The sequence below is a fragment of the Lagopus muta genome, chromosome 15 (genome assembly GCF_023343835.1).
Source record: "Lagopus muta isolate bLagMut1 chromosome 15, bLagMut1 primary, whole genome shotgun sequence".
Taxonomy (NCBI): Eukaryota; Metazoa; Chordata; class Aves; order Galliformes; family Phasianidae; genus Lagopus; species Lagopus muta.
In genome coordinates, this window is record NC_064447.1 from 15160393 (window position 1) to 15173704 (window position 13312).

The following is a 13312-nucleotide window of genomic DNA, read 5'->3' on the forward strand; positions in this document are numbered from 1 at the left end:
ATATTTTGTATTGTGAAAACCTAAGAAATCATTCATGTGGTAATTCTGTAAAAGGAAGTTCATAAAATATTTCCAAGTAACCTACAGAAGTAGCTACCCACTGCTTGACTGGCAGAGCTTGTAAACTACAGGGTAAGCACCTCCAAGCGGGCTACAGGCAACTACTACTCTGAAATAACAAAATCAAGGCTGAAATACTATGTGATTTCATTAGAGAGAGGGAGGCACTCAAAGTCTCTTTCATAACAGTATTAAGGTATCAGAGAGAACAACTGCTCAAAGAGCAGGAAAGAGGGTCAGGAAAGAGGATGGAAATAAATATAGAAGCGTATATTCTCACATGCAAAAATGAAGCCAGCTTCAGGTCACACACAAATTTGGGCACAAGCCACTATCTCAGTGACTGAAAATTTCAAAAATGAACAAAATAAACACATGTGAGGTCAAGTAGGAAAACTAGACTAGAAATAACACTATACATTATTACAGTTGTATTTCTTGGGGAGTTTTTCTGTTGGTATTTTGATGACTTTTCAGTCTCAATATTTCATTTCTCACTACATGCACAATTCCTGCGTTACAGTGACATCAAATACAGTACCTAAGCCGATTCTTGTCTGCAAGTAGCATATGAACATATCTTTCTAGGGAATGTTCATTCAATGCACAGCGCAACCAAGCCCGACCTCTGCCGATATCTGTAGTAATTGTCTTCAGAGAGTAAAAGCGCTGTAGTTCATGTTTATTCAGAAATTCTTTCACATAGTACCAAAACACTGGCTCTGCAGAAAAACAAAACAAAAGCACCACAGTAAGCTCTTGCTTTATCTACATTGGTAGCTTGGAAAGTAATGCCTCCTATCTGTCTCAGTGAAAACTACAACAGATTCAAAGAGCAAATAACACTGTTTGGTAAAGCAAATTCTCCAAACAGTGTTTTTCAACAGTCACCACCGTTATCTGATTCACAGAGATGAGGAAATTGAGATGCTTTTCATTTCATGCTGTGGCAGCTGTACATGGCTGTCTGGAACATTGCTTTCCTTTCATGCTGCCGTTACCACTGCTGAAATGCAACACCCACTGCCCCACTATGCTCACATTCATTGTATGGTGAACAGAAACATTCACACACACCCATGAATGTCAATGTGTGCAATTTTTCCCCATATGTATAACGGAATTCTACACTCTCCCTTCATATACACCTCCATGTCAGACACCAGTTTGTCAGACTGCCCCTCTGCTACCATCTGTTGCACAGCAACAAGACATAGTGGGAAGGTTCAGCCTCTGCTGCCATCCCACCAACATCCATCTCTAATGCCTTGAGCCAGTATCATACAACAAGAGGCATTACTTTATGAGCAACCCACATATTTTACTTTCTCCTATCAAAGCGAGTTTCATTACATATTATTTCAAAACAAGGACTGATTCACACAGTAAATTATCTCCAATATTCCCAATTGAATAAATCCCAACAAAATAAATTTACCATGCAATTTTATATATTGTTCCCTGACTGTTTTATAACTTGAAAAAAAGTGAACGATTTACTATCTACATATAACTCTCCAGTTAACTCTCACATTATTTCTACAGAATTTTGGCCACTTAAGCACTTAGAACTTGTCACTTTACTGAAGACACCAAACACATTGAAGGATTTGTGCCTACATTCTAAAATAATCATATTCAAGTTGCAAAGTGTATTTAAACTAGTATTTCACTCAAGAAACAGATTCACATCTGGGAATATGCTATGCAAAGAAAGAAATGCGTCTAGAACTCTTTTTTACTGTTCTCTGCGAAATGATAAAATCGAAATGATAGAATTTAAGTAAAAAGGAATGGGTTGATCCATAATTTGCAGACATACAGAGGATAAAGTTAAGTGTTAAATATAAAAGGCAACACCTGTTCCCACAACAATACTTCCCTTGCACTGCCCCAAACACTGATAAAACTTTTTTTTTTACACTCACATAAGTATTTGAAAGCTGAAAATTTATATTGTCAGTAATGTACTAAGAAACTGAATTTAGGGTAGACAGGCCTTTAAGAAAAAAAATATATATATAGATATATATAGATATAGATATGAGAAAGCCAAGAATTCTTTAAAAAGTTCAAAACATCAATATGTCAAGGAAGACAAGCACACATTCCTTTTGACAGTTTAATGAAGGTCATTGTTCAACTTTTTCTTTAATACGTTAACAAAAAAGGAAAAATTCTAATGTAGGAGTGAATTGTACACTATCACCTCAAATATCATGCTGACTTCTGATCATAATCTCAATGTAGGCAGCATAAAGACAACATGTACAGGAAGGTAAAAAATTTCACTGAAAAAAATTCACATGTGAAAGAGAAAATGGACAGATTCTGTCACTCCTTATCACATTTCTAAATCATTTTAATGTAGTTGCAGTACCAGGAAGAGGTCATCCATGATGTTCCCCTTTTTCTCTGCTAAATAAACAGCACACAGTCAGGTTTCAAAGAGGTTTTTACTACAGGTTGTGATTTCTGGTGAAATGCACTCATTTGGGGGTACAATTTTATTTATTAATCTCTACTGAAAGCCATTAGATTAGTAAAGCTGTCAACAGTGCCATAGTTTTTGAAAACTGAACAAATAGGTTAGACTCATTTACTAGAAGTTTTGCTAATAAGATTTGATATCTGTGCAAGAATAACTCAATTGTTCTAAGTGAGACAATGTGAACAATGAAATACAGGAAAGATGGAACTGCCAATCACAAAAACACTGAATTTGGAAGAGGCCTCTGGACGTCACCTGGCCCAAAACCCTGCTCAAGCAGAGTCACCTACAGCAGGTTGCCCAGGACTACATGGCATGCAAACTATGGGCATACTTGGCTAAACTAGAACTTAATAGACAGATAAACACATAAAACAGTAAGTCCACAGCATATATCAGAGTGTTAAAACATCCTAAGCCATATCCCTTTGACTACAGCTTATTTGATCTGCATTAAAAGTCAAATACATATATATCCCAAAAAATAAAGTAGACCATACAATGTTGGATTTGTATCAAGTGAACAATGATTTAATGATTTTATTTTTTCATATTAACAACAGAATTTTTCTGTCTTGCTAAAAGTCAGAACAATGCAAAAGAAGGAAGTGAAATTATTACAGGAACAGAAAAAAATAAGCAGGTTTCCTCTTGTGCCAAGAGCAAAACTTAGTGTTTCTTGGTATCCTATTTATTTACAGATACCAAGGATTCCGACAATCAGTTTTTAATCAAAATCTATTCAGTGGAAATTAAGTAGAGGCATGTACCCAAAGTCTTCCCATGACATCCTTGTTGAAAAAAGATGATGCAAGTGGCATTTTCAAATGAACACATTCTTTTCAAAAGTAAAATTAAACGAAAATTCATGTCCTAACAGCTGATGCTAAATTTCATAGCAAGCAATCGTATACATACTATTTAGATGCAAGATTTATCTTAATTTCTGTAAAAAACAATTTGTATAATTTTACTATAGGCTATGTAGTTTTTCTTCTATCACAGTTGCAATAGCTATGACATTGCACAATGAATCATTAATCAGCACCAATGAGTAACAATGTCCAAAATTTAGAGCACAGAGATCAGTTTGAAGCCAAGCTCATCAACTTCTTAGACAAAGAAAAGAAAAAAATTCACATCATTCAGCAATTGTGCATTTCAATTTCAATCAATCAAAGAATGGTTTCTTATTTGAGCGCATCAAGTTAGAAGATGATTTGAGATTATTTACACAATTGGAAATACTAGTTTCCTGATGGATAACACTCCAAACAATCTCACTTAACTTCATAGATGTTTACTGGACTGCAGACCTCCTGAGGACAATTCCAACCTTAATTAGCCTATGAACCTCTGAATCTGTGCAGTAAAAAAATGCTAAAAAAGTATCACTGGCAGAAAGGTTTCAGTAAGTCCAGTATCTTTAGTAAGGCAGAGGCAATGGAAAAGTTGAGCTATTTAGAATCTTTTAGCAATACTGCCCTAATATGTTTTAAAGTGAATTCTCCAGGGAATGCAACCACGTTTTGATATCAGCTACAGCATTCATTCTCACATAAACTTAACCTATGAAGACAAACAAAGAGTATAAAAAGAGAATAAACAGTTAAATGAAGAGATACACAAGAGAATAAAAGCATACAGAATAAACGAGAAAATCTGTAAAGATTCTATAAACCTCTGAATTGTTTTACTTGTTACCTAGAATCTGCCCATTATTAAGTAAAAGAAATGCAGATTTCTCTAAAAGCATAACTACTTTAGTTCCTCAGAAAGCTAAGCCTGTAGGCTCTAACTTATTAGAAAAAAGGTCAGCACACAAACACCCATCAGTTCACCCTATCATCAACAGGAGATGCTGTCAGAGAAATTTAAGGCAACACTGTAACAACTTATGCATAAAGCATTAAGGTAACACCTATTAAAAGCAATTGCATAGTGCAATGGGAAGTTATATTTGGAGACTAAAGCATATAGTTACATAGAGTATTGAATACAAACAACAACAAAAAAAAAACCCACCATGTGTTACATATTTCAAATTCAAAAAATAAACACTTTATCATAAGATGTGGATACTGGTTAAGAAATTATAGAAGATTAATTGTAAGTCAAATTTCACTACAAAATTAGTGATGAGGAATATCTGTATATACTTTTGATAAAAAAAACAAGGTAATCCTCAAAATGAAGGCACAAAAATAAAGGAAGCTTTTTTTTTTTTTAAAGTAATAAAAAACAACTGCCCTGGCTGACTGCCCAATAAAAGCAACAAAAGTTTTGCTTTTAAAATGGCATCAGTACTGAGAAGTCAAATAGTTCTGATGCTAAAGAAAATGGCAGTTAAAGAACAGAGTAAAACAACATTAAGAATGAAACCACTTGAGTATAAACAGCACAACTGCACAATATCCATTACTACCAGATGTCAAAACGAACTTGCCAATGATATTATCCAGGATGGAACTATAGGAAGTGCACATTTTCCAGTTCTGAAACTCCTACAGAAACTTAGTATGAAAGTTAAATACTAGATTAAGAAAGCAATAACCACTTTCACCCCTTAATGAGATTCCAATTACTCTGCAGTCTGCAGCTTGGTTCACCACCCAAAACGTTTATTTGAAATCATTCTGCTTCCTTGCACTTTTTTTTTTTTTTAATAGAATAGTTATGATTAATGAGTTACCTGTTTCAGTTTTACTAGAGAAACCTGCTGCCTGTTTGATTGCTGCTGCTGTTAATGCTAGTCCTCGGCTCCTCCTCAGGCCGTGCTGTAACACAGCTTCAAACTGAGCGCACAAGCAAGTGACTCTGCAACAAAATTTTTATGCAAATCACGTGAAAAGAACAGTCAACTACATTTCTCTAAGAGCAGGTTTTCTCCAAATCTCTAAGCAGAGTATGTACAGGAGAACCTTTATTTTACATACAATGAAAGATTCTCTGGATGAATCAATTTTATTATTCACAAAACAGTACAAGATAGCTGAACCCACAGTCTCATCATGGCTATTAAAGCTAAAATACAAATTACACTCAGTAGAACTAGCGATATGAAGTTATCTGCAACTGCTATAGTGTTTTTTAGCCACGGTAATTCAGCTTTGGATTACCTAATTTCCATGCAAAGCAACTATATATTCATACATATACTACACATGCAATAAATTTTCTGAAAACATACTAAATTGTCCTATACAATTAGTTGACAATTTTGATGCTTGCATTAGTGCATTATAATTCAAGTTCAGGAAAACAAATTAACATTGTAATGCCCCCCAGAAACTTCAGGCATTGGAAAATAAGCACAATATTCCAGCGATGTTGTTCTTTATGATAATATTTTTAAAAATAATCCATTTAATCAGTTTTCATACAAGTAGTAACACTAACAAGAGTAGTTTTAAAGCTCAGTCTGCCAAAACAAGGATTACTACTGTAACCTACAGAATACAGTAAGGATTAAGGTATAAAGGAAATTAGATCTCCAACAGAGTTTGCACTGATTTTCTCCAAGTTTTATTTTTGCCAGTGAATAAACAATACTTAAAACCTAAGTTTTAAGAAAGATGTCACCTGGCTGCAAAAACTGCTTTCAAAAAGGAAGGAAAGATACTTGAACTAAAATTAAGCAATTAAATAAGAATAGCTAATGAGGTGGCTCAGAACTCTGAGCATTCTAAAACAACGGAGTTTCATTCAAGGATACAAAAAAGCAGTGGATCTTAGGAAGGGCACTAAAAGAGAACAGAAGTCACATATCTACCTTAATCAGCAGAGCAGTAGAGCTTTTAAACCTGTATTGCTTCACAGTACACATGTTATGAAAACTTTACGTTGCAATATTAATAAAGCAGAATAAGATTTAAACAATTCTCAAGAAGAATTTTGGGTAGGTACGACTGATTTTTGCTAAACATAAATAGTGCTGTTGAAAATAGAAATGCTAGCAGACACATAATCAAAAAAAAAAAAAATCTACTTGACTTTCCAATTCTGAAAAAGCAGAACAGAAATGAGACTCTGGGAAAGAGTTCATATTATTGAAAATTGACATGCACTGAGAACAAAAGCACTTTTTAAATTTAAGAATTTAGCCACTAGTGGAATGGAATAAAAAAAAAAAAGTCAAGTATTCTGCAATGCCCAATATACATGTACATAAATCTCACACATCTAGAGTATTTACTACGTAGTGGGATACAGGTGTGTTAAATGATACAGAAAAACATGGAGAAGTCCTAGATTTCTAGACAAAGAACTCTAAGAAATTGTAACCTCAAAGATGAAAAAAAGGCTATGAGAACAAAATGCTGAGAACTGTGGATTTTACTGGATTTTGATCTAAATTCTCATACTATCTTCATTTCCAAAATTTTCTCACAAATAATATATTACAGTAATAACCCAAACACGTTACAGACACACCTATCTATCAATGCAATTTGCTCTTCCTTTTAATTGTGAAACAGAACACCTGTACTACATCGTGGTAGAGGGCAGGTGTTTATTTGGAAGTTGGTTTGTCTTTTTTTTAGTAGCTCATTATTTTGCTGTTTTTGTTTTTCTGTTTGTTTTGGGGAGTGGAGTTTGAGTGTATGAAGTATTTTGAGCCCTATATTTTAGGTAATTATGATGCATAATTTAAGTACATTAAGAATTTCTCGGAATACTTTACCTGCTATCAGAATCTGAAGCTATTTCTTTTCTTCCTCCAAACCGTATTTGACACTGCAATAAAGAGACTTTAAGAATGCTTTGTTACAGCAAGACACACAATACACTGAAATCTTTTCATTTAAGAAATAAAAGCTCATGACAAAAAGAAAACAGCACAAGATGGATTATTAGAAAATACACTCTGCAACCAAAATTGCTTTTTAGCATCATATTCCACTAACAGACTACCCTAGCAGTTCTTGCTAGACACAACATCATACCTGCATTATCTGAAGAAAAAAAATTAGTAAAAATTATTACTTTTGAGTTTTAAATGTATACCCATAGAAACAAAAAAATGCTCCCTCTCAGCTCAGTGCTACATTTATAGAACTATTTTCTATAAAACATACGATTATCTCACTTTCAAGGCATTCTTTTACCTTCCACGCTCTTTTAAGTTGAATCAAATCTATTATAATCTATATGCTGAACTTCCTGTACCCTCAGTCTCATTTTTACCCCTCACTGAAACCCCAGCGTGAAGAAATAAAGTTGATACTGTATGATGCTATCCAATTTAGCCCTCACAGAAAACAATTTATCTCAGACATATAAGCACTACAAATATAACTTGTCTATACAACAAATTTAAATAAGATCTGCAGAACACTTATCTGCTAGCAGACACAAAAATTCAGCAGTACTATACAAAAGACAAGGTTTCTTCTTTGTCTGGTAAAAATAAAAACAAAATAAAGGCAATAACATATCCGGTCAGTATTGAAGACACAGAATATTGTACAATACTGTAGAAACATTGATTGGATTTCTCACCTGCTTAACTGCATCCAGTAACCGTTCTAGAAGAAACTGCCTTTTCACGTCATTGTTTTGTGAACCTGAAAATCCAACAAAGTTCTATTATTTGAAAATAAATAAAATTTTAAGAGAAATATATTGTGGTCAACACTGGTGCCCTGAAAAACATTCTTCATATGCCAGTTATTCCATTAAATTTATGGATTAATTTCCTCCAAGTAAAATGATGTAGTATAAGTCTGTATTTTGATGTTTCAGATAACCTTTCACTGATATACAGGAGTACTGTTTGAAAAATAATCTAAATTCTTATTTTAATAAGAGTGGTTTCATGATACAGGGTATACTGCAGCTGCACCAAGTATAATGTAACAGTGTACAGGCAGTAAAACCAGCTCCTGGTGTCTTAGCACAGCTACCTGTGGGGCCATACTGAAAGGCTTGAAATAAATTAAAGATTTTGCCATTGTTGTTGAATTACATGTACGATGCAGTCAAAACTGCAATCCCATAAATTCTCATATGGGGACAACTACCAGTACAGCATATCACTAGAGCACAAGAAAAGAGAAAACAGGAAAGAGAGGAATTACTACTGAACAGTTGTTAAAAAAAATCCCTTAACACTTAACTGCCAGCGTAGTCTTCTTCCTGATTAATACCTATAAAATTCAGTTTGTTACTATACCAGAAAATCTTTAACTTTTCCACCATTTCAACAACAAGTAGCATTGTACTTTGCTTGTCTAAACATGCTTTATAAGCTCACATGAATATATACAAAATTTGTGGTTTAATTAATCTACATCACCTCCAATATTTCTTCATTCAGAGCTTAGGCTCAAAAAACATCTCTGACCTGCCAGTAGTTAATTCTTTTCTCCTTTTTCTCCCAAAGAACATTTAACTAATGTATGCATAGACTGAAAGCCAATTATTAAAATTCTGCATGAGTGAGCTTCTCCAGTTACCACATACTAAGCCACAGAATCACAAGGTTGGAAACGACCTGCAAGATCATCTAGTCCAACCACCCTCCCATTCCTATCAGTGCCACAAGCTACTAAACCATCTCTCGTAGCTCCTCATCCAGGCGCCTCTTGAACACTGCCAGGGATGGCGACTCCACCACCTCCCTGGGCAGGCCATTCCAGTGCCTGACCACCCTTTGAGAGAAAAAGTTTCTCCTAATATCCAACCTAAACCTCCTCTGGTATAACTTCTGGCCATTTCCTCGGGTCCTACTATTTGCCTGGGAGAAGAGGCCAGACCCTTTTGCACCACAACCCCCTTCAGGAAGCCCTCCAGTAAAGAGGAATATCAAAGACACTGGACCCTTCCTCTTGCTGTCCAGCATTGCAAGGTGCCAACCCCAGAATTTCCTATTTTCAGAACAATATTAAAAGCAGTTCACTCCTTCCCCAGCAGGAGGAAGCATCTTAAATGTGGGAGATTGGGAGTAGGGATGAAAAAAGCTGTGTCTGTGATGCACATGATGCCAAAATTTAAAAAAGTAATAGGAAAAACATGTAAATCTAGCTCCTAAGCTTCAGAATGCTTACAGATATTTTTAAGAAATCACACTTAAGATTCTGAATTGCTTCCCACTGTGTAGAAATATGACGTCTGAGGTTTGGTTCTGTTAGTCAAATAACATACACAAACTCAGCTGAAGATGTAAATAACTCTCAACCCTAGCAGATGACACTAGAGACAGGCCTGGCACCAAGTGCGTTCTAACTTCCAAACAATTATACCATTACAAAGATAAAGCTTAATTCATATAAACCTTAACACTTTACACTGTGCTACAACAGAGATTAGTTTCACAAACTTGTACTTGATAGATCAAGCATCTAATGACAAAAACAGCAACACATGTCTACTTATCTAATGGCTTATAATCAATCTGACAACTGTAAAACAAGGGAAACAATTAAACCTCAAGTTTTACTACAAGATTCCATAAACAGCAATGCCAAACATAAGCAAAACGGAAGATACACTGTACTGCTTCAAGCTCATGTCCTCTACAGCCTTATGCTTTCGATGGGAGAGCAGACATAACGAGACATTTTTCTTGGTATTGAGTTTTAAATTGCATTACAACAAATGCATGCAATTAATAATTTCCCAACATAAAAACACTTTTCAAAAGAAATAGTAAGTATGTGGGTTAAGTTTGTCTTACAACTGCAATCCATGTTAGTTTTTAAACTGATGCTTCTTCTGATACTTCTTTTATCTATTTGATAACATGGAAATGGTTTGCAACTAGATACCAGAATCTGAACACAGAATACAGAAAACCTACACGAAATGATCAGCATGCTAATTAATGTTCCAAAAGACTCAAACAGCCTTAAGTTTACACAGATTCAGAGCACTGTAATGTCTATTTTGTCCTTACTGAACTTAAATTTGTACTAACAACAATTATGACAGCACATCATTATGACCAACGATTTCCATACTAGCTCAGGTCACCTTTACTATTAACAAGGCTAGTACCCTACATAACATAACATCCATACTGAGGACAGCTGGGGTTTCTGATAAGTGCAAGTCTGCAGAACTCAACTATTGCCATGTTTAACATTCCAAGTTCATTCTAGACAAAAATAATTTTTACAGTCTGATTTTTTTTTAGAAATTGAGAAATGTGCCATTTTTTTTTTTCAAGCAAAGCATAGATTCTTATTCTTTGTAATAAGCCTAGAAAATGTAGTACGCCAACAATTTTTTGAAGATTTTAGAAATTAATTCTGACTCAAGGTAGATGGAAGGTAAAAACGAGTCTCTACCAACTCTATTAAAGATTCTGTTCTTTTGCAGTCTTAATGATTTTCTAAATAAAGCCTTTAAGCAGACACGCATACATTCAGAAAAAAAAAACCAAGTGTGATCAGTTCTATACTGTTTAAATAACAAGTGCATTACAAAGTGACCAAAATACCCTTCTATAGATTAAGGAGAGCAAAAATCCAACTCCAGTAAAACACGTACAAATGCAAAACATAAGGCAAACAAAAAAAGCATTACTTGGAAAGGTGTTATATTTAGAGTACTACAGGAAAAAAAGATAGAAATAGGAAGTTCATACATAACTCTAGACAAAAAAAAAAAAGTGAATACATAAGTATAAAGAGCAAAAACAAAGTCTTCTCTCATCTCCAACTACTCAGTCAGAAAGTTCAAAATATCCTCAGGTCTCCCTCAGGTCAGAGGAAGGTACTGCACCTCCCTCTTAACAGAAATATCTGCACACAATGCAGACGTTCATTACGCAAGTAAGGAAAACAGGCTTTCCAGCAAATTATTTGCAAGTACAGCTGTCTTCGTTTATAAAATACAGATTAAAAACAAAAATTCAGAATTCTCTTACATACCTCTTGAAGTCCTGTACATAAAATCTCAGGCTGAAATTGCTCTTGCTTGCTCTAGTACCAGTTCAGAGGCCAACCCAGACCTGATCTGCACACTACCCTGTAGTACTACACTACAACCCTACTGCCTCATCCTCAACAAGCCTTATTTTCACGTGCTTTGAAACTATCATAAAACTGACATAAAACATGCCTAATTTTTGACAAGTACATAAATCTAGGATCCTCATGTTATTTCCCTTTAAAGTTCAGTTTTTTCAACACTGAATGAAACAATAGTAAGTAATTAGCAAATAGAATTAGCAGTATTAAGGAATGCTAAAATCTACAGGAAGTTGCCTTCACATCCACTAGAAATACACTACAGCTAAAAATACATGTTATATATAGAGGTAGCCATCAGGAAAGGAGGTCAAACATCAAGGAGCAGCTCTTTTAAGTTTAAGGGCTAAAATTGGGTAGGGAGGTAAGTATAGACCATGGTGTTATTCCCTCCCTATGTAACAATTCCCTCCATAAATCTTATGCTATGTTACTGTCAGATAAAGGAAACAAAGACCTTAACTCTTCTACTTATGTTATTCTGGAAAAAAAGAAAAAAAGAAAAAAAAAACCCACAACCACCACCACCACCACAAAAACCTGCATAGTATTTCATAACTTTGATGTTTCACAAAGAGCAAAATTAGTATTTTTTTTTTAGCTTGACATCTAATCAAAATGGAAAACTCATAGGTCATGAGCTACACAGGTAGATTAGCCAAGCAATTGGATTAGTAGCTTTAATGTCACATCAAGCATTATTACTTTTAAGCAATTAATACTTTTTTGTTCTTTAATTCTGAATCCATTATTAAATGTATATATATTAATAAAATAAGGCTTTTAGTAACAACATTACAAGGCTTTACACCACAAGAGATACCACCTTGTCTTTGAGTCAAAGAACATAATTCAAATGGAGCTCCCAAAGATGCATCTCTTAGAAAGACTTTGCTCTGATTTATACAAAGACTGACTTGCAGAAGGCTACTTGAAGCCTGAACTGAAGGGCTGAGGCTTTCCATGAGAAAACAGGCTCCTAACGACTTCAGAATTAGGTTTTAGTCGATACAGTGTCAAGCTCTGAAACATTTGAGGAATTCTTTTTTCCCCACAGTTTGAAAGGTTTAACAGTTGCTTGCATTTTTCACAACACCAATTAACAGTTCTCCACAAAACCTTTTTTTTTTTTTTTTTTTTCCTCTTTATATCTCTACAGATGTTTTCATTTTCAGTTTCATTTTAAGTAATGGCTACTGACCCTAAAAAGTACAGCATTTAGTTATCCCAGTTAGCTCTTCCATTTTTTTCCTAGCACATTTGGCAAGCAATCTCCCCATACCTTAAATCAGGATGGAAGAAAAATCTACAACAGATAAGACAACACTCAAGTTTGGAAAAGATATCTATTATCAAAGTTGTATAAATAAATATATTACTGAATTTATTATTGTTTAAACAGAGCCATGAAAAGTATCTTTGGTGCACCTTCTTCCTTTAGTAAAAAGAAACTAACTAACTAACAATAAAACACTTATAAATGTGCTTCAAGATATACAAGGTGCCAGTTATCTTGTCATATTTACAGCAAAATATCTGTTGACTACCAGGATCCTTCCGTCCAACAACTCATGCTGGCCCAGTCAAGTGGCTTAAATTCCTCCAACTCTTAGGGACTCAAAAGTCAGGTAAGGAACACAGGGGCTGGAAGTGAATACCACCACACACAAGGCTTCCTTGTCACATCTGAGTTTGGCAAACAGACATAATAGAATCAATAAGGTTGGAAGAGATCACCAAGATCACCTAGTCCAGTCATCAACCATCACCACCATGACCACTACAC

General features: G+C 34.7%; 1 protein-coding gene across 3 annotated transcripts in view; it reads right to left on the reverse strand.

Moving 5' to 3' along the window:
* The window catches only part of SNX29 (sorting nexin 29), a 77435-nt gene that overhangs the window by 63106 nt on the left and 1017 nt on the right, over positions 1–13312 (reverse strand). For 2 of the 3 annotated variants that reach the window (XM_048962337.1, XM_048962336.1), the window contains exons 2-5: positions 8054–8118; positions 7236–7288; positions 5244–5368; positions 602–782 (exon numbers count right to left, since the gene is read on the reverse strand). In XM_048962337.1, coding sequence (XP_048818294.1) covers positions 602–782; positions 5244–5368; positions 7236–7288; positions 8054–8118 — 424 coding nt within the window. Of the gene's footprint in view, positions 1–601; positions 783–5243; positions 5369–7235; positions 7289–8053; positions 8119–13312 lie in introns of those variants that run through there. The other variant, XM_048962338.1, reaches the window with a different exon arrangement.